The sequence below is a fragment of the Mycteria americana genome, chromosome 7 (assembly GCF_035582795.1).
Source record: "Mycteria americana isolate JAX WOST 10 ecotype Jacksonville Zoo and Gardens chromosome 7, USCA_MyAme_1.0, whole genome shotgun sequence".
NCBI lineage: Eukaryota > Metazoa > Chordata > Aves > Ciconiiformes > Ciconiidae > Mycteria > Mycteria americana.
The window spans coordinates 15,924,318-15,947,488 of NC_134371.1; the positions used below are offsets into that span (position 1 = coordinate 15,924,318).

Here is a 23,171-nt window from a genome sequence, read left to right on the forward strand (position 1 = left end):
CAAACAGTTTTACATGTGGATTTTCTATGTTTTTTGAAAGTAATGCTGAAATTTGAAGCATTGTGACATGTTGCTGAACCTTTGCTTCCTCTCCGTGTTTTCTCCCAGTGCCTCTGTCCTAACAGCTTAGCTGCTAGCAGAATGTCCTTTCCTGCTTAAATTTCTCCCTGTATTTTTTTATGTTCCAAGCTGCATAGATGATATAGCATGTTTAATTGCTCTTCTTTTCTGCCTCTATGTAATTTGACCAGAGGTGCCAGTGAGTGTCTTCTGTGGAGAAGGCACAGAAAAGCTGCATATCACTGCCTTGCTGTGATTTGACTTTGTGAATGTCAGAGCTGCCAAATGTGTGCCATATTCTGCCTCGGAGTCACAGTTTTAAGTTAACTGGGGTAACCCTAACACTATTGGCGCTGCTGGGTGCTGTGACCTACCCCTCAACTGTATTTTAATTCTGTGTTTGGTTGCCTGCAGTCCTACAAAGGGCCTTCCTAGTAATGAATGGTGCTGAGTACTGGCAATTCACCTTGCAGTTGGTGTAAGGCCTGTGATATTTTCCCAAATAATACAGTTTTAGTTAGGATAGTCCCTGGGTGGTTGTTAATACTTAGTTAAAATTAGCCAAAATATCTTAAATTCTGAGTAATTTATATCCCTGCCCTTTGTGACATGTTTGGCTCTGGCCAGTATGTTCTGCTTGCGTCCTGTGCTATTTTTAGTAATGCTGATTATCCTTCCCCCCACTTCTGTTGCAAAACAGAATTACGTGTCTTTTTACTGGTACGTGCTACTTTCACAAACGGGTTTGGTTTCACCAGTGATCAAAAACAGGTGGATCAGTCATGTGTGAGGACTAGTTTAATCTGAGTGCTGCTGGGCTAATTGGAGTGGGCTAGTGGATGTGTTCCTTTCTTTTTCTTATACATGTAAATGAAAGTGTCATTTTAAATTGGACCTTGTCTTTCTGTTTTCCTTCACAGAGGAGAGGCAAAAAAGGAGAAGACTTAGTTTTTGACAGGTCTGAATTTGGTGAGAAAATTTTCTCTTACAGAGAAAATGGGAGAACCATTTTCTCTGTAAGATGCATTTCATGGGCTGTTTTGAGTGCACCAGCTAAGGACCTGCCAGAAATGGTGCTAATTCCAGGAGCATCAACGACCAGCAGAAGTCTCTGTTCAGAGCTTCCAGCAATGGCAGGGAGATTAGCCAGGTTCTGTGTTGACATAAGGTTTTTCCCCATCTTTCTGCAGAGTGCGTCCCATATTAGCTAAGCTCTTAACAGCATTAATAAATGCCAAACACATTTTCTGCAGCTGTGTGAGCAAGCTGCCCAGAGTGACTATTTATCACTCTCACTCACTCTGACCCAACCAGACCCACATTACCTGCACAGAAAATTGATCGGGGATCATTCTTTACAGGAGGGGATAATTCTTTACAGCTTCTCATGAAAGAAACAGTCATTTATCACCAGACTTAGTCTATATGGCTGTTTACAATTCTTCCGCTCATGACAGTAGGAACGTGTGGGGCCCCAGGAAGTACCAGGACTCTCAGAATATTTTGAGAAATACTACTGTAGTGAGTATGAGAGCCTTAAATACAGGGTAGTTTATAGCACGATTTGTATCAAGTCTTGGTCTTTAATAGTCATTGCAAGCTTCAGCACCGAGTTCAGATCGGACTAGCAGTGACCTCAGATCCAAACTAGTTTTCAGTAACGGGGCAGATCCAGGGTGGGTTTTCACAGAAAATTCACAAGAGCATATCACAGATAACATAATTTTAAAAGTATGTGATGTGAACTTTTCCTTGCTACTGTTGCCATTAAGGCAATGAATGGTTGGATGAAAGTGTGTTTCTATGAATCACCTAGCTGTTCTCATTCTGTTTAGCATTCAGGCTGTGTAAGTTATAATGCTCTGCCTGTCTGCTCTGTGTAAAGATAATTTTGATCATTAAGGCAACCTTTACCTTAAGTTGATTAAGCTTCTTGTGCTCTTTCTTTTTAGACCCCCCTGACTATGTCAGTTGCCTTAATAAAAATGTAATTTCTCTTGACAAACTTGTCGTTTTATTGACCTATGATGGACTAAGGATATGACTAAGAACATTAAGTACAGAGAAATAAAAACCTATTGTTAGGGAAGAATAAAAAGGAAGGCATCTTTGAATAAAATCTTCTTTAATAGTTTTTAGAACTCCATTCTAATACAAGTGCTCAAGGACATAATTGGCAATATATTTAACAGCAAGTATAGTCTCTTCACAGGTTGGCTTTATCTGAGATTCAGGGAGAACAAAACCATATCTACCAGTGTCTCGGAGCTCAAAAGTGAAAGCATACTTGATGCCTTGATCGTAAGCCCAGTCGTCAGAGCCCCCTGCAGCAGGATCTGTTGATAAAGAAATAAAATAAAGCTTAACTGGAAAAGTGTGGCTATGCATTGAAATGTGATATACTTTGGAGTCAAGTCACGTAGCCAGAAATGCAGAAAGGACAGATAAAAAGGAATATTCAGGATTCAACTTTTCCATGAGCAGGATTTCTCCTGCTCATGGAAAAGCTTCTGTGATTTTAGGCCATTTGTGAGCTTTGTTCCAGCTGATGCATGCAAACAAATGTAAACAAGCTAAAGTGCTCCCTCCTTGTCAATATTGTGGGGAGACCATGGGAGGAATGGCTAGGGAACAGGAGAATGGTGTGCTTGATGGGGTTGTTTAGAAAGATTTGGTATCAGAAGCAAATACCCTCTCACTAGGCAGCTTTTTGAGGTTCATACAGATCTGAAAGAACTGCAGATCTGGGATATCAGCTCCATCTTTTTCTTCTGGACAAATGGTACCCTCCCTTTCCAGTACTTTGGTACAATGAAGACAGTCTCTTTTGCTAAGGAAGGAGCCTCCAGAATTGCTAAGCATCACCACAACATTTTTAAAGGAAAAATCTCTGTAAATATTCTAAAAATTGGGAGAAACTGTTTTATAAAGGTTTCTGAAATTATTTAAGGAAAGAGAAATAGGGAAAAGATATTCGTTTCCATATTTAAGGAAGCCAAGAGATCTTAAATATAGGAGATATTAAAATTCTAGAAATCCAGATTTAGCAACCTCAGCTTGGCTTTTGACACTGCAAAGGCCATATCCTGACAGCTGAGTTCCCAAGAAGGGTAGAAGAATGGAATTGTAATTAGTACATTCCTCAGACTGTAATGTCAAGTAAAAGAAATAATTATCTGTGTTGCTGAATGGTTGAAGCCATTCTTTAGGATTCACATCGTGTTTTCACTTGGATTTGGAGATAGTGGAAATGTAGAAAATCTCAGTTTGCGATTTTTGTGTTTAGATCTAAGCTGTGTATGATTTAGGAATTCATGCTATGCACATGAATTCCTAAACACTTCACCATATCACTTTACGTTCCAGGGGTCATGCACTCCCTGGGATCCTTAAGGAATATATCATCCCATATTTTAGAAATTATAGATTCCATATATACCTCTGAGTATATGCTTGTGAAGAAAGAAGGGGACTACTTAGGAAGAGGAACAAAAATCACTAGAAAACTGCATTTGATAGTCTTAGTAGCACTTAATATAGATGGCTAGTATATTTAGGCCAGTACTTACAGATTGTTGTAGCTCCTGGGCCGTATGTATATTTGGTATTATACAAACTGGCCAGCTGTTTGGATGCAGCATAAGCAATGGAATTCTGTAGGAAAAGAAGAATGATAAATGCAGATTTTCAGAAGCTTTCTGAGTGAATCTAAGCAAAGACATTGTTGAATAAACTGAAAAGCCATGCTTGAGAAGTTTTTATTTGCAAACTGTTGTTCACCTCTCAGAATGACTAGATGTCAGTAGCTGGCAAGGCATAGCTTGTCCTGTTGTTGTGAAAAGACCTTCTCAGTAAAGCTCGTTCTCCAAGCTTTAATGGAGTATAGCCCAGTCTGTGTATTGCTCTATTGACGTACAGCCTGCTGTATAGTCCAGTATAGTTTGGATAGGTAAGGGGACAATAGGTAACAGGATTTTCTATACTTAGAAGAAACTCGTACAAGATTGAAACTAAATAAGGAATCTTATTTAGAGATAAGAGAATCTTAGAGAATAGTAATAACTTGGTACGGTAAATTGCGAACATACAATAGCCTTTCTTTTCCTTTTATTCATGCAGCTATAAATTCAGAGTAGAGTCAGCTTAGTCAGTGGAGTTGAACACTGATACAAGTGGAAGCAGATTAAGGTCTTATAAATATTAACAGCCAGAAAAAGGCATAAATTACCTTGGAACCATATGTAGTCTCATTTATTTCAATTCATTTCCTGTGCACAGAGGGACTCATTCAACTCCCACTGATTTCAGCGAGGGTTGGATCAGGCCCATCAATAGTACTATGAAGCTTTGTATGTTTGCATTAAGGAAAATTACAGACTTTTCTTTGGAACGTGTGGCTTTTCCAGTTCTTCATTATACAGCATGTTGATAATAAAACATGAAAACTATTACTAACAGATGATAAATATGAACGATTTTTGAAAGCAGATGTTCAGTATAAGAATAAGCAATGGGTTGCCATATCTTTCTTTATAGCTTGCAGCTGAATGGCTTACTATGCTAGGAATTTCCTCAAGCCCCTTGTTTCTCTGTAGGTTATACGCTGGCTTACTTCCCAGTGGAAGATATATTGTAAAATATTCTCTGTTCATCCTTATGCTTCAAGTGTTCCTGTGAATTACTTGAAAAGGCATATTGGACAATGTGTTTAGAAAGTCTTAGTTAAGTGAGACAGCTTTCTCAGCTTCTACAAAACAGCATCAAAATATGTTTGCATTAGCACTGGCAGCCTATTATCTTGCAGAATTGCAAGTGTTTCCCCATTCCCAAATATTGGATTTTGAACATCCTAGAACTATGGGAGTTTGCTGTAGGAATTTGTGGTCATTTAGCATGTTAAGAATATTTAAACAAGGCAGACCAAAGAGTATTTGAAGCTTGTCCTTCCACCTATAACATTTGCTGAATGTGCTAAACCTGAATGTGGGGTTTAGTTTCTGGCCTCTCTATTGTCCAAACACAAGCAATTGTAGGAAGAATGTTGTTGCTTTGCATTTCACAGTCTTGGATTCAGAGCAGTTGGGATAGCTGAGCTCTCTCCAGTGTTGGGGGGTTTTTTTTGTTTGGCTGGTTTTCTTTAATCCCTTAACAAGCTGATTTTTCTAAAATCTGTAATAATTTTTAACACATGTTGAGGGAATTGTAGAGGTTGGAGACTACTAGCTGCTAGCGACACCTTGTTTTCTTCAGTCATCTTTTGTTTATAATATATACATTTAATCAGCAGCTGAGATTGAGTCAAATCTTCTCTCAATAGTAAATGAATTTTTAAATGTAAACTGATTCTTCCTCTTTTCAAATATATGCAAAGTGGAAATTAAATTTGTAAAGATAGCCTGATACTATGCATGGACCTGTTGGTAACTAGTATTTGCTCTCTCTTTAGTAAACTGCATGGTAGGGACAATAGAACATCAGAGCTGCTCTTTAGGAAGAATAGGGCATTCCTTTCGCTCAGCTGCCAAATGATAGCTTTAAATCATACCAGAACAGATACCAGAAAAAGTATGTCAGGAAATCTTTTTACCTGAGGGATTTTTTTATTATTGGCCAGAAAGCTGTAAAAAGAGAGATCTGTAGAAAGAGCAGTTGAGATTTCCAGCTGTTAAGAGTCTGGAATCCAAATAAACAACTTCCTCAAGCTCTCCAGGTTGGAGATCGAGGTAGTATTTTAAATGACCCTCTCTAAGTGAAAAACATGACTAAGCATTTATGACTTCATCATGAAATGAAACTTTATCAGAAATTTTGCTATCTGATTTTTTTCCTTTAAGTGACTCTCTACCATTTGCTTTCCTAATAGATTTATAGTTCAAAACCTAAAGGCAAAAAAAATTTTCAACTTTATAGGAACTAAAGTCACCTCTTAATAATAATAATGTAATATAAAACAGCAGGAATAATGAAAATTAAGTAAATACTTGTGAGTATAACTACAAAATATGAGGAAATTTTTTTCTTTTTTTTTTAATAGCACAATTACTCAAAACCATCCGTAAAAAGGAAATAACATGGACATTTATGCAGAGTTATATAAATAATGCCCAACATTTTCCAAAAAGGAGAGTGATATTTTGCTTTTGAAAAGTGCTTTGGATTTTAAAGCCTGTATGTTATTTGGAATAGAGCTGCAAGGAGAAACACTGCTATCTTTTTGACCTTTGAGGATACTCTTTGCTGTTGAGTGATTTTCTAGATCTCTCTGCACTACTGGCTTAACTGAATTGTTGTGGTTTGTTTGGAGTTTGTTTGGTTTTTGTTTGTTTTTTTTACTGTTAAGAATCCCTCTCTTGCAAGGAAAATTTTGCTGAGAGTTATAGTAGCAGAGAAACAACTGGTGCCCTGAAGTCCTAGAAATAACTCCAAATTAATACCTTGTAACTGGGAGCAGAAACGGCTTTTCAGCTTCTGACTTGCAGCTGAACTCGCAGAGCTGGTCATTTCAGCAGAAGGTAGTATTCCCTGTGCTGATCACCCATCTGTGTTTACACAGCAATTACTGATATTTTGCTTGATCTTGTGTACAGAGTGCACGGGCCAGCGAGACAGCAGAGTTGTGTTCTCAGATGCCAATATCTTACACAATTCACAGCCTTTAAACCTATTTTTTCAGTTATTAGCTTTTAATGAAAGATATGTTACTGGCTTCTCTTTCTCACCACATCTGGAGTTTTGAACTAACAAGATAAATTATCAGGCTAAGCATCTTCTGTGTGTTAATAGGTAATTTTTTGGGGGAGCATCTCCCTCATTTTACTCTTGTATAATCAGGCTCGATTTGCCAGCAAACTGCTGCTGTTTAGAAACAGTTCAGGGATGTTGATTATGCAGCTGCTGCATGTGGACAACTCCCTTTACCCTCCCAGTCTGACAGTGACTGGAGAAGCCTTTTCACTGATTGACTGGACCTCTCACTCTCTTCCCTCACTGGACTGCATGCTGATTTGCCCGAGGCTGAAAACTGTATTTTCACTTCACCTTGGTCTCATGTGCTACTTAAGCGACCCTCAACTTCCTTTGTAATGAAAGTCTGAAAATGCGGTATTTGCAAAGTTAGCTTTAGTCAAGTGAAGCTAAACTTCTGAGGCTTCTGGTTTTGCCAATAAAAACAGACTCCCCTCAGAAGAGTCCATGACTGATGTGTAATTTAGTTCACTGTTCTGTTGTTGCTCATCGTTAAGCATCTCCCCCAAGAGTCCGGGGAATCCAGCCAAGTGGAGGACTTTAGTATGATGCTTCTTTTTTCTTTGCAAGCCTGTTTCTCTGTGGCAGTCTCACAGAGCGTTTTAAGAAATCGATCCTTGCTGAGAGGGTTTCCAGTGTGACTGAGTTAAGGTGAATATCCCCTACACCTGTTGGAGCCTCTTGTCTTTGAGCCACATTCATACATGAGCTTCATCTGGAAGATGCTGCTACTTCAAACATCCTTTTCACAATTGTAAGACTCTCAGTACAGAGCCGTTCTGTTGTGGGACATCTGTTGTGGCAAACTTGGTGGAAGAGCTGTGAAGCCAATTCCAAATATTGCTCTTCTGCCCACTTTCCTGTTTGTTGTGCTTCCCAGTTGACTTTACCAATATATACTTGTAACAAGTAGTACAATCACAGGAGTTTGCAACAGCACAGGTACAACAACAGCATAGGTTGCAACTCCTCATTGGTATGCCACAGTCTCTTAGAGATGATAGGATTTTTGTTGTTCAAAAATTCTTACCCACTGGTCTTCATATATCTTAAACACATTCAGGAATAAAAGTCAGGAGTGAAAAGACTTTGCTCCCAGGCATCAGGTTAAATAATCAGAATGATATTCACAAAGTCATGCAATATATATGAAATTCACTCTTCTTGCAGGCTGCACAGACTCTGGGCATATCTCCACTTTCTACTATATCCTATTTTAAGCACTCAAGAGGAAATGAAATGCTAGACCAATCCAATATGGAAGGTGAATTTCAGTGAGCTTAAACAATAACCAATGTGGCCAATATGCCTTCAAGTAATACAAACTGAAATCCCACGTCTAGAAAATTAGCTTGGGTTGTAAATTAATATAATATTCTGCAGCCTGCCAAACTAATAATACACATACATTAATTTGACAATGAGTATGAGCTGGCTGCAGACATGTATTTGGCACTGAGTTTGTTGTTTAACTGAGAGAGAGAATTGAACCTGGAAAGGAAAGGAGGGCACGATGCACATTCCTCTGCTCTATCAAATTGTAGTTCAGAACCAATTCAAATACAAACAAGAACTGATAAAGCTAGATTTGTCTGTTGAAAATGAGGAAAGCATAAAGGTGACCTAATAGGAAGCTAAGGCCAAAATATGAACTGATTAAAAAATACAGGCTGAGCTGTTTATGAAAAGTGCGATTAAATGCAGAGTTCTTCATTGCAAGAGGACAAAAACATGAGCAGTAAAATAAAGATTAAAAGAATCTTTTTGGGGTGTGGAGAGATACTGATCTTGCCAAGCACGTTTTTTAATTGTGAAAAGCTAATGCTTCTATTCTCTGTAGGAGATGGATTCAAGTGTGTATTCTGTGTGCAGGGGAACACTCCAGGGTATAGTAAAGAATGAGTCAAGAGAGGATTATGAAGCAGGCAAAATGTAATTCACCAAAAAGGAGTACATATTTCTTTCAGGGTGTCATCACAAGAATATTGTATAACTTCCGAGAAATTCCTGACCTAGATTTTCCTGTCTTGGGTGTTTTTGTTTTTGTTGTTAAAGTATTGTTTGGATAACAGTGAAAGTTTTGTGCAACAACCTGGGGGGGGGAGAACAAAACAATAACCCTGAATAAAGGGTGAAAAGTTTTGGGAAAATCCTTGTGTGCTGTGGGGTTGAGATCCTCAGAGGTCTTCTTGCATCTAAGGAGAAGAGTGGGAAGTTGTGGGAAGGAAGGGATGCATGTGACTTTCATCATGTTTTACACGCCAGGGCTGGGGGTGCGTGAGGGATAGTTCTAATCCCCAACTTAAAGTTACAATAAATTTGAGATTGTTCTGGTTTGCTGTAGCAATGCGGTGGAGGATAAAGGATGTCTGGGATTCTCAGAGTGCTCTGTACCTGAGAAACCAAAACCAGAACAGTTTTATGCCTACTGGTGATTTCTTGTGGCTGTGAACAGAAGAGGTCTTTTGAGCCCCAAGGACACGCTGTTCTGTGTGCTTGCAGGAAAGGAAGGTACAAGTGTTCTCTATATCTTTCTTTTCTGCAGACTTAGTGTCTGCAATCTCAAATTACTCAGTTTTTGTGCCCTTCTATATCTCGGACACTGGAATGCAGCATAAGCCCCATGGTATTATGCTACCCTTAATTAAACACAATGGAACAAAATGTCATTAATGATAAGCAGACATGTGAGGTTTTGTTTAACCACATGTCCAGTTGCTCACTGAAAGAGATAAGAAATTGCAACTATATTTCCTTTAATTTATTAGATCTGTCAGAGTAAAAATAACATCTAAGATAATGGCACTATAAATTTTGCTTCTTCATTTGCAAAATGATTTATGATCCTTTTATTTCCCTGAACAATTTCTATTAAAAGTTAAGATTCTCATTCTTCAGCATTTCTCTAAATTCTAAATCTAGACAGAACTTTTAGATGTGAAACACAACAACTGGCGTACAAAATAATACCGCTTTTGGTAGCTGTCTCATTTCAGGCAAGTACAATTGTTGATTGAAAATGTTAAATTTTCTTTAGTCAGAGCTTAAATGAATGTGTTTTAGTTATTTGAAGTAACCTGAAAAGCTGCACTTCCGAACCTGACCCAGAGCCTGTTGAAGTCAGTCTTTCTGTTTAATTCACTGACATTGGAGTGAATTAGGCCCTTTCTGTTTAATTATCGCAACTACAGGCAATGTTGATTGGGTGATACTCTGATCTCATTGTCCAAAAGAAGGATTTTTGGCAAGAAGTCTTCCCTTGTTAAAATCAGATACTGCACAAGTTGAACACCTCTGGGATCCTGCTGTCTTTTTGTTGGGATCACCAATAGAGGAAATATTTTCCCTTAATTAAGATGTGAAAAACACTCATAAGGTCACCTTGTCACAGTAGTGAGATTTGTGATTGCTTTGTAGTGGAAAATAATGGAACTCCCTCTGGGATCAGTGTGCCCGATTTAAAATATAGGATAAAGAGATGTTGGAAAGACTAACTTACAAAGTGAAATCAAATGGTTGAAGAGAAATATATAGCCTGCATTCCTGAGCTATTTATTTTTTATGCTGAATGGTAATAGCAGAATTGTCCTCTGTGGCAGGAAAGAAGAGTTTTTATTGATAAAAATTGTAGAACCTTAGTACGGGTGATTCATTAAATTTTACTGTGTATTAGAATAGAACATTGCTAATATAAAATTTTAATTTAATAAAAGAATTTGAAAACCTAGAAAAGGACATAGGTTCTTTCTTATTGCTAAGGATTGTTTTAATAATGAGCTGTCAATGTAAACTTTTTCCCTTTAATACTGTGAAAAACATGCTGTACTTTTAGTTATGTTTCATCACATTTGCTCTTGATTCAAAAAATTGGGCAGAATGTCATGCAAATTTTTAACACATGGGAACTTTGTGATCTTGACAGCAAAGCAGCTTCAAGGGTTTTGTGTTGTTTTATTACTTTAGACTGAACTGCAATGTGTGAAATGTGAAGCTTTTGTAAAAACTGAAGACAAGAAATTACTACAGTTCTCTGGAATAATTACAATTAAAAATTTCTGGAATATAAATTAAGAAAACGAAATCTTCATCACCCTCTCTTTCAAGCTGTAAAAAATGTAACAAGAAACTTCACTGTTGGCCCCAGTTTGTATTTGTGCTTCAGAATCATGACATCTATTTGGGAACAGTCATAAATCTGTCAAACCTGCACAGCAGAGCAACAGACAGTGTTGTTGCCTTGGACTTTTGGCAGCACGCAGGAAAGAGGGGGAATCAAGATTTGTTTGTTTTCTTTTGCTATGTTGTTTTCCCTGCCAACAGCTTCTAATTGCTAATATGCCAGAGAACTGAAGTCATTTTATTATTCATGATTGTTGATTTTTGGCCTCATAAAATTTTTACAAGTTTTATACACATTTAATAGTTTTAACCTCTCTCTCCTTTTTTAAAGATAAAAAAAATATATTCCAGACTGCTTTTATCTTACTTAAATGGTGTTAGGGTGTGGCCTTTCTCTAGGATGAATAAAAGAGGCCTTGTCCTTTAAAACGTGTGTTTGAATCCAGGCCTCTTTAGAAAGGCCTCAGAACTGAAACTTTTAACCTGTTTTGTATCTAACTGTTTTTAATTATATTTTTGACAAAAACTGCCTCGTTGTCCTGAACCTGTATCAACAGGAGTTTCACCATTTTACTTCAGTGAGAAGTAAGGGTCGGTAGGAAGTGGTAGACAGAGATCCTTGTCTGCTGTTGATGATACCAGTTCAGTCATTTCATAGTTATCACATCTGTCAAGCTGTTAGCTTGACTTATAGGGCATAATGTTTCTATGTAATGTATTAAAGCTACATACACAGCAACATCTTGAGTCAGGACAAAGCAGTGCTGCACAGTGTAGTGGATTTCTGTATAGCATGACTGGAAGACAAACCTGACCTTGTGGCAAATTCATTGTGTATGTGGAAATTAAATAAGGCTGTTGAGTTTATCCTGTGCTTGAACTATCTTGAAGCCATCATGGTTTCTCTTGTTCTTGCTATGAAAGACTGAAGTATTTTCAAAAACTGGCACTACAGATTCTTTCCAGATGTTAAAGAAACTGCTTGAAGTTAAATGGACCTAAATAGCAAGTGATGATTTTTACTTATTCTTTTCATTATGTCAAAATGACAAAGAGACTTACCAGTTCGTCGTAATTCGATGGTAATGTGTAAGTATACGAATAAGGAAACAGTAGCAGCTGGGAATAGGAGTGAATCGTCAAGTATGCCTTGATTGTAGAAAGATGTTTACGAATAAAATCAGCCAAAGCCTTGGTCTCCTTTTCAGACTCAGGTGCAGAGCCACAGTAAGTGGAATCACAGGGTTTTTTTGAAGCCCCAAGAGCTGGGAAGAAAGATGAATTTAATGAGTATTTAATGAAAAAAGTTGGTTCTTAGGAGAGTCATGTTACACCACTTTTGTAGATAAGCCTTGGAAATCCTACTGACACACATGCCATATCAGAGGAGAGAATATTTTATTGCACAGGGCAACATGACATAGCATTAAATAAATATGCCCTATACAGTGTGCATAGTTGGAAGAACATGAGTATTGATGTAAAGCCCTATATTATGTAAGTGCTTTGGGATATTGATTTGCTTCAGTACTTAACAGTCCTCTCCTTGCAGATCTCCCCCATTTCTAGGATGCTTCCAGGAAACAGCCAAGTGGAAACCACTCAAAAGAGACCCCTCTCCACTGGGTGAAACCCACCAAAAGAAAACTCTTTCAGTTTCTGTTCTGAACTCTGAGAAGTGTGTGTATATATATATCTCATATGTGTGTGTATACATGTGCATAAGTATATATATATATGCATGCATGTTGTGTGTATATATACGTTCATAAAAGCGTCCATACTGATGGTGCTAGTAACCCAAGTCTGTTGTTTGCCCAAAACTGCCCCAAAAATTGAACACAAGCTACTCCGCAATGCTATACTGGTGGTCTTCACTCAAGCTTGACCTGGACCAACCATCAGGTAGGGAAAAGCCATAATTAAGCATCTTGGCTATTGCATCTCTGTAGGATTGCTTGCAGCTATTGTTAGGAGACACTTACTGCACCAGCCAGCATTAAAATTCCTGTTGGGATCTGTACCAATGCAACGGCTACCAGCATTTTTAGAGCGTGTCTTTCTCCACATGCGGTCCTGAAATAGAATGGTGAAGCATAGATCAAAACTAAGAGAAAGTTCTAACAGTTGGCTTTTCCAACAGTACTCTTCTTGAGAAAGAATGTACTTACATTTGTCCAAGTGTAAACGTAACCATCAATATTAATAACAGGCAAAACATAGAAGTCCAAGCTGTTGAGAAGTCTGGTCATGACAGTATCTTTTCCATAGGTCTCAACAGCCTAGTTGGAGAAAAGTAGAAAAAGCTGATGATGCCTTCATAGATCTGTATCTCTTGTGTGTATTTAAAGCCTGGATCTGGATCAGGAATTAATGAATGTGGTGGGCAAAGTCATCCAGGTCACTCCACCATGTGAGATGGCAGCTCTGTGATACTACACATACTTAGAGGATTTACACAACTCAAACCACACTGCTGTTAGGAAGTCATCTCATTCTGGTAGATAAAGTATATGGTAAAGCAATGTTGATTTTAAACAGGATAATAAATCACTGGAAAGAGATTTCCATCTACTAGCTTCTTGTTTAAAGACAGAGCAAAGTTCCTGTCCATATGTTCTCCCTACATCCTGTCACCTTAAAGGTTTGGGTTTAATTTATGTGAGAAGGAAAAATCACTATTCCCATTTTTTATATCTGTTGTGCAGAGAAATTTAAGCAATAACCAAAATTATAGAGAATATTTCCAAAGAACATCCTTACACATCTCCAGTCATAATGCTGTGGATGCACATATTCATAGGGAGGCAGATTTTTCCCCTGCACTTTTCCAGACACACACTGAATGACAAACATAAGAACTCCTGCCATAAATCTGTATATTCGGATAGTTCATGGCCTGGCATTTTGTATGCTTGTTCACAGATTTATATTGGTGTCAAGGGAGCATGCAATGACCATGGAAATTTGCTCTAAGTAGTATGTTGCACCCCTGTTTCCTTTACTCTACACAGATATAAAGGACAACACAGGGAGCGATGCGATGGAGAAAGGTATCTGTTGTCCTGTAACTAGCAAGTGGGAAGGTTGGATGTAGAATCTAGAAAAGCAGTTTCAGATCACTAGAACTTACTTTTTCCTGTCTTGTTTTTTTTACACTTGGTTTTTTTTGGAGATACAGATAACAATCCACCTTGCTCATGTTCTTCTCTAGTGGGTTTTTTTTTTTACTTTTATATCTAGAAGCAATCCCAAGTGGACCGCTGATGATGCTCAGAGGACTGCACTTTTAAAGCACTTCTGCCTATCCACACTTGGATCCACTGAGCAGAGCCGCTGCTGGTGTCAGGTACACCCATGAATTAAGTGGCCAGACAGTGAAAATGACAGCTGTAGTGACGTGAATTGCTAAGAGAAAAATGGTAGCACATACTGTCTGCAGCCTTATTAGGAGATAATGAAATCACGTTCCCATTGACTCCACTGAGATGTCACTTTCAATTTCCACTTCTCCCTACACAAAACCGCATGGCTGTCTGATAAGACTGAGATTATACTTGCCACCAAGGCCTCTGCCAGCGTGGCTCACTCACGTACTTTGGCTTTCCTTTACGTGGGTTTGAAATCCCAGCTGCTGCTTCTCAGTTTGTTTTTCTAATCTTCAAGCAGGAATTCTTACAAAATTGGAGAATCAATCAGTGAGTTGTTCTGCTAAGTTGATTGATCTCCCCCTGCTGAGGGGGAATATACCTTTTCTCTGTAGAGAATACTGTGCAGCATTTGGTAACTCCCACCTCCTTTATATTGGTGGTGAGGAGAAGGAAAAGACAAAGGAGATAAAACTGTTTCATTCAAGGCCTAAAGTATCCCAGTCTGAAGTGAAGCCAGTTTCACCTGTGCAGCTCTTTCCTGAATATGGTTTTAGAAACCATTCTGTACAACCTGAAGTGGCAGCTCAAAGGGATGTACATGCATTTCCCTCTTCCTGAGTGGAGTTTAGGGAGCTTAGGGAGCTATAGGCTTCCTCCTCTCTTTGGTACATTTCCCCAGTGCACTCTGCTTAGCTGGGGATAGGTTCCACCCTCTCTGTTGCCTTACTGAGTAAAGCTGGTTGCAGGGAATACAGCGCCTGACGCTGTAGGAAGATGGCTGTTCTGACATTCATTCAGATGCCTTCTGATGTGCCCTTGAATTTCCTTATTCCCTACCCCTTACCACTGTGTAAAGAACATGACTATGTTTATAGTATTACTAGACCTGTTTGCTTGTCTCTCACCTTTCTCTGACTACAGGTGCAAAAAGGAATTTATAGACTATGTAAGTAACCCTTGTGGTTGTCAGTACCTCTTACACATGCTTTTAGGTAGTCTTAAGCTGCTGAAAGATTACAGGTCCGACCATTAAGATCTGGTTTAAGTAGTTACACCCTAACCATCTGAGGTGAGAGAAGGGATGTGCAGACAGGTATTTAGAGGTAAAAAGGCAATCTGCAGCGGCCTCAGCTCTTGCTGCTCACTTAAGATTTTCTTAAACATAGTTGCATTTTGTAAAATATTTTTTCATCATTAAGCTTACTGACTTCTTTCACAAACCACTGGCAGAAAGCAGGGGAGATCCACTCTCTTGCATGGAAACCACAATCCATAAAGATGGCCTTCTTATTTGGTCCACTTTTTCCCATCTAGGAAAAAAAACAACAAAAACCCCAGGTCTTGAACAAAATAATTTGTATGCAGAACAAGTTGGTCAGCTTGCTGACCTAAAAAAATCAAGCTTTATATAAATATAGCATTTCTTGATTAAATGGAAATCTATGGAGTGCTCTCAGCTGTAGCTGACCATGATATTCAACTAAAACAGTAGACTCTTAATAACTCCATTGTTATTAACGTAGATAAGCTTCCCCCCCCCCAATTATTTGATTATTCTGCACTTTTGATTTATGTCCTTAGTGTCTCTAAGAGTTGATCTTGTTTGCTTGACTGATATATTATTGTAAATGCTTATGCAATTTTGGGCAAGTAATCTTTATCCTTTCACCTTTAAGTCATTGTATCTTATTTATTCATAAGAATTATAAAAAAAAATTATATATGATGAAGATACAAACAAATTTATTGCCTATCGCTAGAGAGACTGACGTGTATAGATCCTTTTGGAGTAAATGGGTTTACAAACAACAGATGGAGATAACATAAAGGTAGAATATAATTCAAATAGCTCTCAGGAGTGTGTGGTTAAGTTTGTATGTCTGAACTTCTAATAATTCATTATGCCCCTTTTAAAAAAAAATCTTAAGGTGAAAAAATCATAGTAGTAGTGAACAAAATGTATTAGATTTTCTACAAAATGTGTATTACTATCTTAGCATTGCTGGTATTTTAATAGACATCATAATCTTGTGGAGGTTAATAGAGGAAAAGTGTGGCACAAAGAAATGAAAGCACTTACTTTGAGAAGGTACATTGGCCGTCCTTCATACGTTTCCCCAATTACACTGCGAGAGACGAGGTCTGGGTTCTGAGCAGCAATATCAGCAGTCCAAGCAGCTATCTGTTTAATAAGGAGGTTAAATTTATTGATGTCTCTGTCCTCAGGTCCAGAGTAATTAATTTACAGACTTCAAGCCAGAACGGCCCTTCTGAACATCTAACTTGACATGAATTTAATACAGTTTGTAGATTTCCGAGAATTAATTCCTACTTGTATTAGAGCTATATGTCTGAATTAAGATTTTCTAGTATGAATTTATCTAAATCTGTCATTGGAGTATGGCTGGTGGATTACAAAACCCTTTGAATGCTAACCCTATATAGTTATGGCCTTGTCAATCCTTAAACTGTCATAACAAAAGAAAACTGTTTTTCTTGTTAAGCTAAGTAGATTGAATGCCTTAAATCTTCTACACGTTGTAATGTTTTTCAGTTTCATGGCTCCTTTACTCATCATCATTCTTGAATTACTGACAGAAGTGCTGGACAGGGATTTGTAGGAACAGTCCACCAATGCCAGATACAAAAGCAAGAAAATCTTCATTCTATTTATTATTTAAGGAAAATAATAACAGCCTTTATTATCTTAATATTGGAGCAGATTCCTTTTGTTACAGGTGCCTTCAGAAGCTCACAAAAAAATTGTCACATCCACACAAAAAAAGCATTTCATGCCCAAAGGGCTATCTATGAACTAAGAAAAAGACAGGAAACAGCAGACAGATCTAGACAAACTGGCAAGAGAATACTAGAAATAATGGTTGACATTATAGATGTTGGTGGTTTTTTGTGAGCCAATAACCTTTGCAGAGTCAGAGGAGCTTTTGTTCTTTTTTTAAATAGCCTTGTAAAAGGAGGCTTTTTTTTTTTTTAGGAGAGTTCTGGTGGAAGACAATGGATTAGTTCTGTATATTATCTATAGATACCACTTGGAGAGGAAATACAAATTTTCTCATTTGAAAATGTAACAGGTGCTTAGTGGGCAATGATCGGCACAAAAATGAAAGGTTTTTGCAAGGAAAGACATTAAAGGGAGATTGTCATACTTTTAAGTATGAGAACTGTGATGCAATGGATGATAAGAAGCCACTGCAAAGATGTGAAGAGTGACATAGTCAAGATTACGTGACAGGAAAAATGAGCATGGCTGTGATAAAAGGAGGGAGGAGAGGAGAGCTTATGGTGGCAGATGAAGAGTTAGAACTGGGGCAAGGAATGGAATCAAGGTTTTTAGCAGAGGAGATGGGAGGAGGAGTGAAATGGAACGAGTGAACTGGTAGTGAAGCATGTCAGCCTGGTCATTGGATTTCTGCCAGAGTTTCTTTGCAGCACTGGGAGTAGAAGTAGAGGAAATAGGTGTAAGGGGATGGGTTATACAGATTAACTCAGTAATGAGCAATAAAGGAGAAGAGGAAGGAGAGTTTGGAGAAGGAGTTATCATATTAATGGGTGGAACAGAAGAGGAAAAGGGAAGAGGGCTGGAAGCGTATCAGAAGCCATTTTGACTACAGAGGCTAAGGAATCAAGCTAATAAAGTGCCAAACTTCTAGACTTTACCATTTCCCAGTTGTTGTACTTTTCATAGCTGTGTCCGGCAGTACGAGCTTTGCTGTCAAACTGGGCATCCAGTGCAGCCTGCAGGTTGTCAATCAGAACTCTGCAATAAGGCACCATGAAAAGTGTAAAGAGAAACATACAATTTGCTAGCAGGAAAGTAAGCACCAGGTAGACATTTCAGGGTCTTCCTGGAATTAAGGTCACATGGATTGTGAAGTGAAATGTGTGTGGGGGGGTGATTTATGCATTTGAAAATAAGATATATTAGGTTCACGTTTCAACCTCCTTCCTGCCTCAACCTTGCCACGAGAATGATCAGGGAGCAATAGCTTCCTCCTAATTAGCACCTGCCTACTTACTCCCATACTAACAAACCTCCAGGGTAGCAACAGTTTGCTTTAGGAAGAATGGCAATGCTGAGACAGAGTGTGTAGAAAATGAACTCTGGGCTGACCTCATGTTGCCAGATTGCCTCTGCCTCAATAGGAAAAGGGCCCTCTCTTGAACTTATGGCACTGGAGGACAGTTAGACATGGGACTTAACGCTCCCATGCAGCAACCCAGAGATGTTTGCCTGATGAAATTCTTTGTCAAACCAAGCTTCCAAAGTCTAGGTGTGGTTTGACAGCTGGTGGCATTATCCATCCTCCAAGCCACTTTACTGCATGTGAGGTGGGCTATTAAAGTAGAACACACAACGGCAAGAAAACCCCAGCATCCTGTCTGGATTGGTTGGATCTCTCCTGTTCATCTTTCCCTGAGGCTGACACAAAGGCACAGCTCATCGTCGAGCATACCCTTGAGGACCTTTTGCTTATATTTCAACCTTGGCTATCAAAAAATGAAGTCCTCTTGTTTTTCCAGTGCTTGTCTTAACATTCTTACAAATCTTACTCACCCAGGATATATGTCCTTGATAATTTGTAATTTGGATAGAAGAGCAGGAGGCCAGTTTGTGAGACGCCACCAGCCTTCAGAACAAACAGTGCAAATGACTACACTGACATAATGTCACGGCACTGCAGCTGCACTTCAAAAGAATTGTAACAGCTTGGGTTGTCACAAGGACGCTCCACTCAAGTTTGTCAGGGACGCCTTCCAGACATTATGGCCTTTGTTGCAATCAAAAGATTTGTGCATGGACCTGAGGGAGTTCATGAATATTATAGGAAAAACTAACACATGTAGAGTAACTCCTCCTTTGCCAAAGAGGAAATTCCACTGAAATTGGATTGCTGTGCTGTTATGTGGGCTGTGGCATTACTGAAAATTATTTCTTCTAGAAAGTTTTTAGATTCTGTTCCGCCAGTGGCATCCAAATCAGACATGGTTAACATGAGGCCAGTAAGTTTAGGTATGGATTATCCTTGGATTTAGCAGATCATAAAAGTTATGTATGGTGTCCAGCAAAGGATTTTGGTCTGGTGGCAACAACAATGGGGCTGAGAGACAAAAACTCTCCACTCAGCCAAATGCAGTCGTGAGAATTTGATCAAGTAACACTGACTTTCAGTGTCTGAGTACATGATGTTGACCAAATATCCATTACACATTGAAGCAGCCTGATAATCAAGCTGGGCTGAGCCAATTTGCAAGGCTCAGGTGGTGCTAAAGGAGCAATGAAGACAGACAGCCCCACTCCACTCCAGCTCAAAGTCAGCTTCTCATCCTCGATTAATGCTTGCATAGTGACTGGAAAATATGAAGTATAATCAGTTACCTCGTCCTGCTCTTTTCTCCTTACCCTCCTATTAGTGCTACTCACTACAATGCTTCCGTTCTCAGGGATGTGTAATGTGGCAGTGTGGTCCATTCCCTCCACTTATGCTGCAGTTGTATTCGGTCATGGAAACTCAGGGCTTTTTTACTTCTGGGTAATATACTTACAAAATATTTAAGCCAATTAAGAGCGCTTTCTCTGGAGAAATTCTTGCCATGGATCTGCTGTGTGACTTAAGTAACCCCAAGGCTCTCCCCACTCCCTTGGCCCTTCACCTGGCAACTGTCTTCTCTTTTTCACCAGTTGGGGTTTTTTGCCCCTCTAGCTATTGTTCTGCAGCGTACAGAACTCAGTGGGGAGCCCCTCATGGTGGTCCTTGGGACTCACCATTTTCTGGCTTCAGTTCCCTGATAACTATCATGCAAACCCCTCTGGTGTACTTTCTGGCTCCTCCTAGAACTTTGCTGTATTTTGTCTTTAGTGGGAAATCTTTCTTGTCCCCTCCATACTCCAGCCTTGTGTACTGCAGTGAGCTTTCACCTCAGGGAAATTCCTGGTAGTAAGTCTTTGCTTCCTTCTCTTACCTCTATCAACATTTCCTCTCACCCCTTTAATGCAGAGCAGCTACAGTCCATTTGAACTGCCACAGGAACCCAGTAGAGGCATCCACAGGAGGGATGAAGTTTGTGACAGGAAGATCAGTTGACCAATATGAAAAGATCAAACACATTTTCCTCAGTATCTAATCTCCTTCTATTCAAAATATAGTAGTGAGAACAAGCTTACCTATATTCCACTCCACTTTCTTTCAAAAGATCTTCAACCTCAAAAGACTTGTCAGCTTCAACTCGGAAATCAACGTGCATTTTTGGCCTTACCAATGTGACAGAGTCTGGCTGCCAAAAGTCAACCTGAAAGAAGGCCAAATGAATACATAAACAAATAAATACATACATATGGCTGTGATTTTTAGGTGGGTGTATGTGCGATGATTATGTTGATTGTGACTAATATATCAAATTTCATTCCTATCCTGTTACACTGACCCAACCTTGCTTGCCAGAAGTATCAACCTAATTTTTAACTGGAAATTGATGAAAAAGATTTTATTAGGCCCTGCAATTTATATGGCAGAATTCTGGAGATGGCAGTGACAGTTTCACAAATACCAAGTATTCTACACCATCTGAGTGCATACAGACTTGTGAATATTATAAGTATCTTTACAACTTCTTTCATTCTTTGCACAAATTTCATTGGAGGTTTTTGCCTATAAGCATTAGACAGAAAGGGACTCCTGACTCAGAAGCAGAGGGATGCTACATGAATACTTTACATAAATCAGCTGGGAAAGACTGTTGCCTGTATGAGTGCTTTTAAGACTCAGTTCACTAAAGTTGGTATGAGGAACGTGTGCCTTCGGAAGATGTTTAGTTCAGGGTAGACAAATGACAGTGCTATTACTATTTTGTGTATTTTTGCTGAAGTCAGCTTCCAGACCTCTGGATTTAGCGCCCTATTAAAGGCCAATGAAAGCAAAGCTGGTTTGCCAACCTAATGCCTTTTCAGCCTTTCATCTCATGAATGTAAAGGAAATTGAGGCTGGTGGGCATATTCATGAACTATGTGTCTTCAAGTGAGATGACTATTCCAGGATATACTACTACCTCAGTCATGACTGATTGCTTTGTATAACAATGGTACTCCAGGAATATTTTATTTGCTTAAAAGAAAAAGAAAACAAACAATCCCTTTATACTACATATGTAAAAGCAATTAATGGTATATTAATTTTCTTAATATTGGCAGCACCATTCCAATAGTATATTCTTCTACAGAATACTGTTCCAGCATGCTATACTAGCCTGTTGATGATAGTTCTCCACATCTGTACTTCGTTAAAAATACCATCCTTTCATCCTACAGATAATGGTGTCTTTTTCACCAACAGCTATTTTACAACATCAAAGCTGAAGAGAAATATTGAAAACACATTTGCTGTCTTTATTGTTTATTCTAATGTCATTGTGTCATCATATATCTACATCAAGGTCAGTAACATGCAGCTTGGTTGGATAGAAAGGAAGCTTTAAAGGAAAGTCAGGAAAGAAAGGATGACATGAGAGACTACAGGCCAAAGAAAAGTTCAATTTGTTGGGAGTATGGATTTTTAGAATATTTACATGAGCAAAATATTTTGCCTATAATGGTAAAAGTTCTGGTAGTTGGAATGTCCATGTTTTACCTAGTACATTCTTGAAAGCACCTCACACTGAATACAGCACTTCAGATTAACTTATTCTATTAATAAATTCTGGTGGCCACTTTGATATTCAGACTGGGTTAACCAGACTTTCTAGGAAGGTATTGGAATGTATTTGCATAGCTCTAGCTTTATCACCTTGTCCTATTCCTTCTGAAGAAACACTCCAGCTGACTTGAATGGAATCAAGATTAGGTCTTTAATTCAGTAGCATGCTGTTTTTTTTTTTTTTTAAGATATATGTTAGTTGAACAAAAGGAGAAATGTTCCTTTCAAATGCAAGATAGCCCCTTCCCCAAGTTCTTTACCTGCATGTTGCTGGCAAGGGAATTGATTATTTCCACCTGCTCATTGTTCTGCGGAATCACACGAAACACCTTCTGCCTGAGAGTGGAGAAAAAGATTGGATATGAAACAGGTAAGTCAATTGAAAGGCTTTTGCTCATGCAGAAGAAATTGTGCAGATATAAAACTTGGTGGCTGTTCTTACCCATCAAAGGCAAGATCCTGCAGGTGAGCAGAAACAGCTGCAGCACCTATGAGAACCAAGAGCGCCCACATTTTTTTTAAAGAAAAAACCCCTAGGTTTTCAGTTCTTCTATGCTGCTTTTATAACATGTTTTGTCCTGCTTTTTATCAATTATACACCAGAACAACCCACTGATCAACTGATAGATTATTCCCTTGGCCTTGTTTTATTTGCATACTATTTATAATGTGTGTTTTACTCCACACCTGTGAAAACAGCTGAAAGTCTCAAGGCAGACTAGCTAAAGAATCTTGCTGCTTGAGCTGGATAAACTCTTGATATGAGAAAGTGAATTTAATTTACTTCGTTCTTTTCTGGTTTATGTGAATTTTGATTAAATTATAATTTTTTTGCAGTCATTTGTTGCTGGATTACAAGCGTTATAATACTTTATTGTTACTTTATGTAATGGTAGATGTCTATCAGGTGTTGTTGCAGTGTGACTGGTCTCAATCACACAGCATTGTCCCTCTTCCTGAATAATATGGGGTTGATTCTGACAAAGGAAGAGGAAACGCAGTTGGGATGTACCAATTATCTTTTTTTTCCCAACAGAGAAGAAAAGTACTGAACCTATTATTTGCTCAGTCACTTCACTAAACTTATATGAGTAAGTCAGGTGTCTGCAGAACTGAGAGTGGAGAAATTTCTAGTTGCAGTAGAGTTGTGTGTATACTCCACATAATA

At 38.6% G+C, this 23,171-nt stretch overlaps 1 protein-coding gene across 1 annotated transcript; it reads right to left on the minus strand.

Annotated features, from left to right (window-relative positions):
- Positions 1-2,208: 2,208 nt before the first annotated feature.
- On the minus strand, positions 2,209-22,516 carry CPB1 (carboxypeptidase B1). Its single transcript, XM_075509090.1, has 11 exons — positions 22,446-22,516; positions 22,264-22,339; positions 20,479-20,603; positions 17,973-18,072; positions 16,375-16,476; positions 15,503-15,604; positions 13,095-13,205; positions 12,909-12,999; positions 11,986-12,188; positions 3,630-3,714; positions 2,209-2,396 (listed from the first exon to the last, which is right to left on the minus strand). Exons 1-11 carry the CDS (start codon positions 22,514-22,516, stop codon positions 2,209-2,211), a joined length of 1,254 nt encoding a protein of 417 aa, XP_075365205.1.
- Between the last annotated feature and the right edge of the window lie 655 nt (positions 22,517-23,171).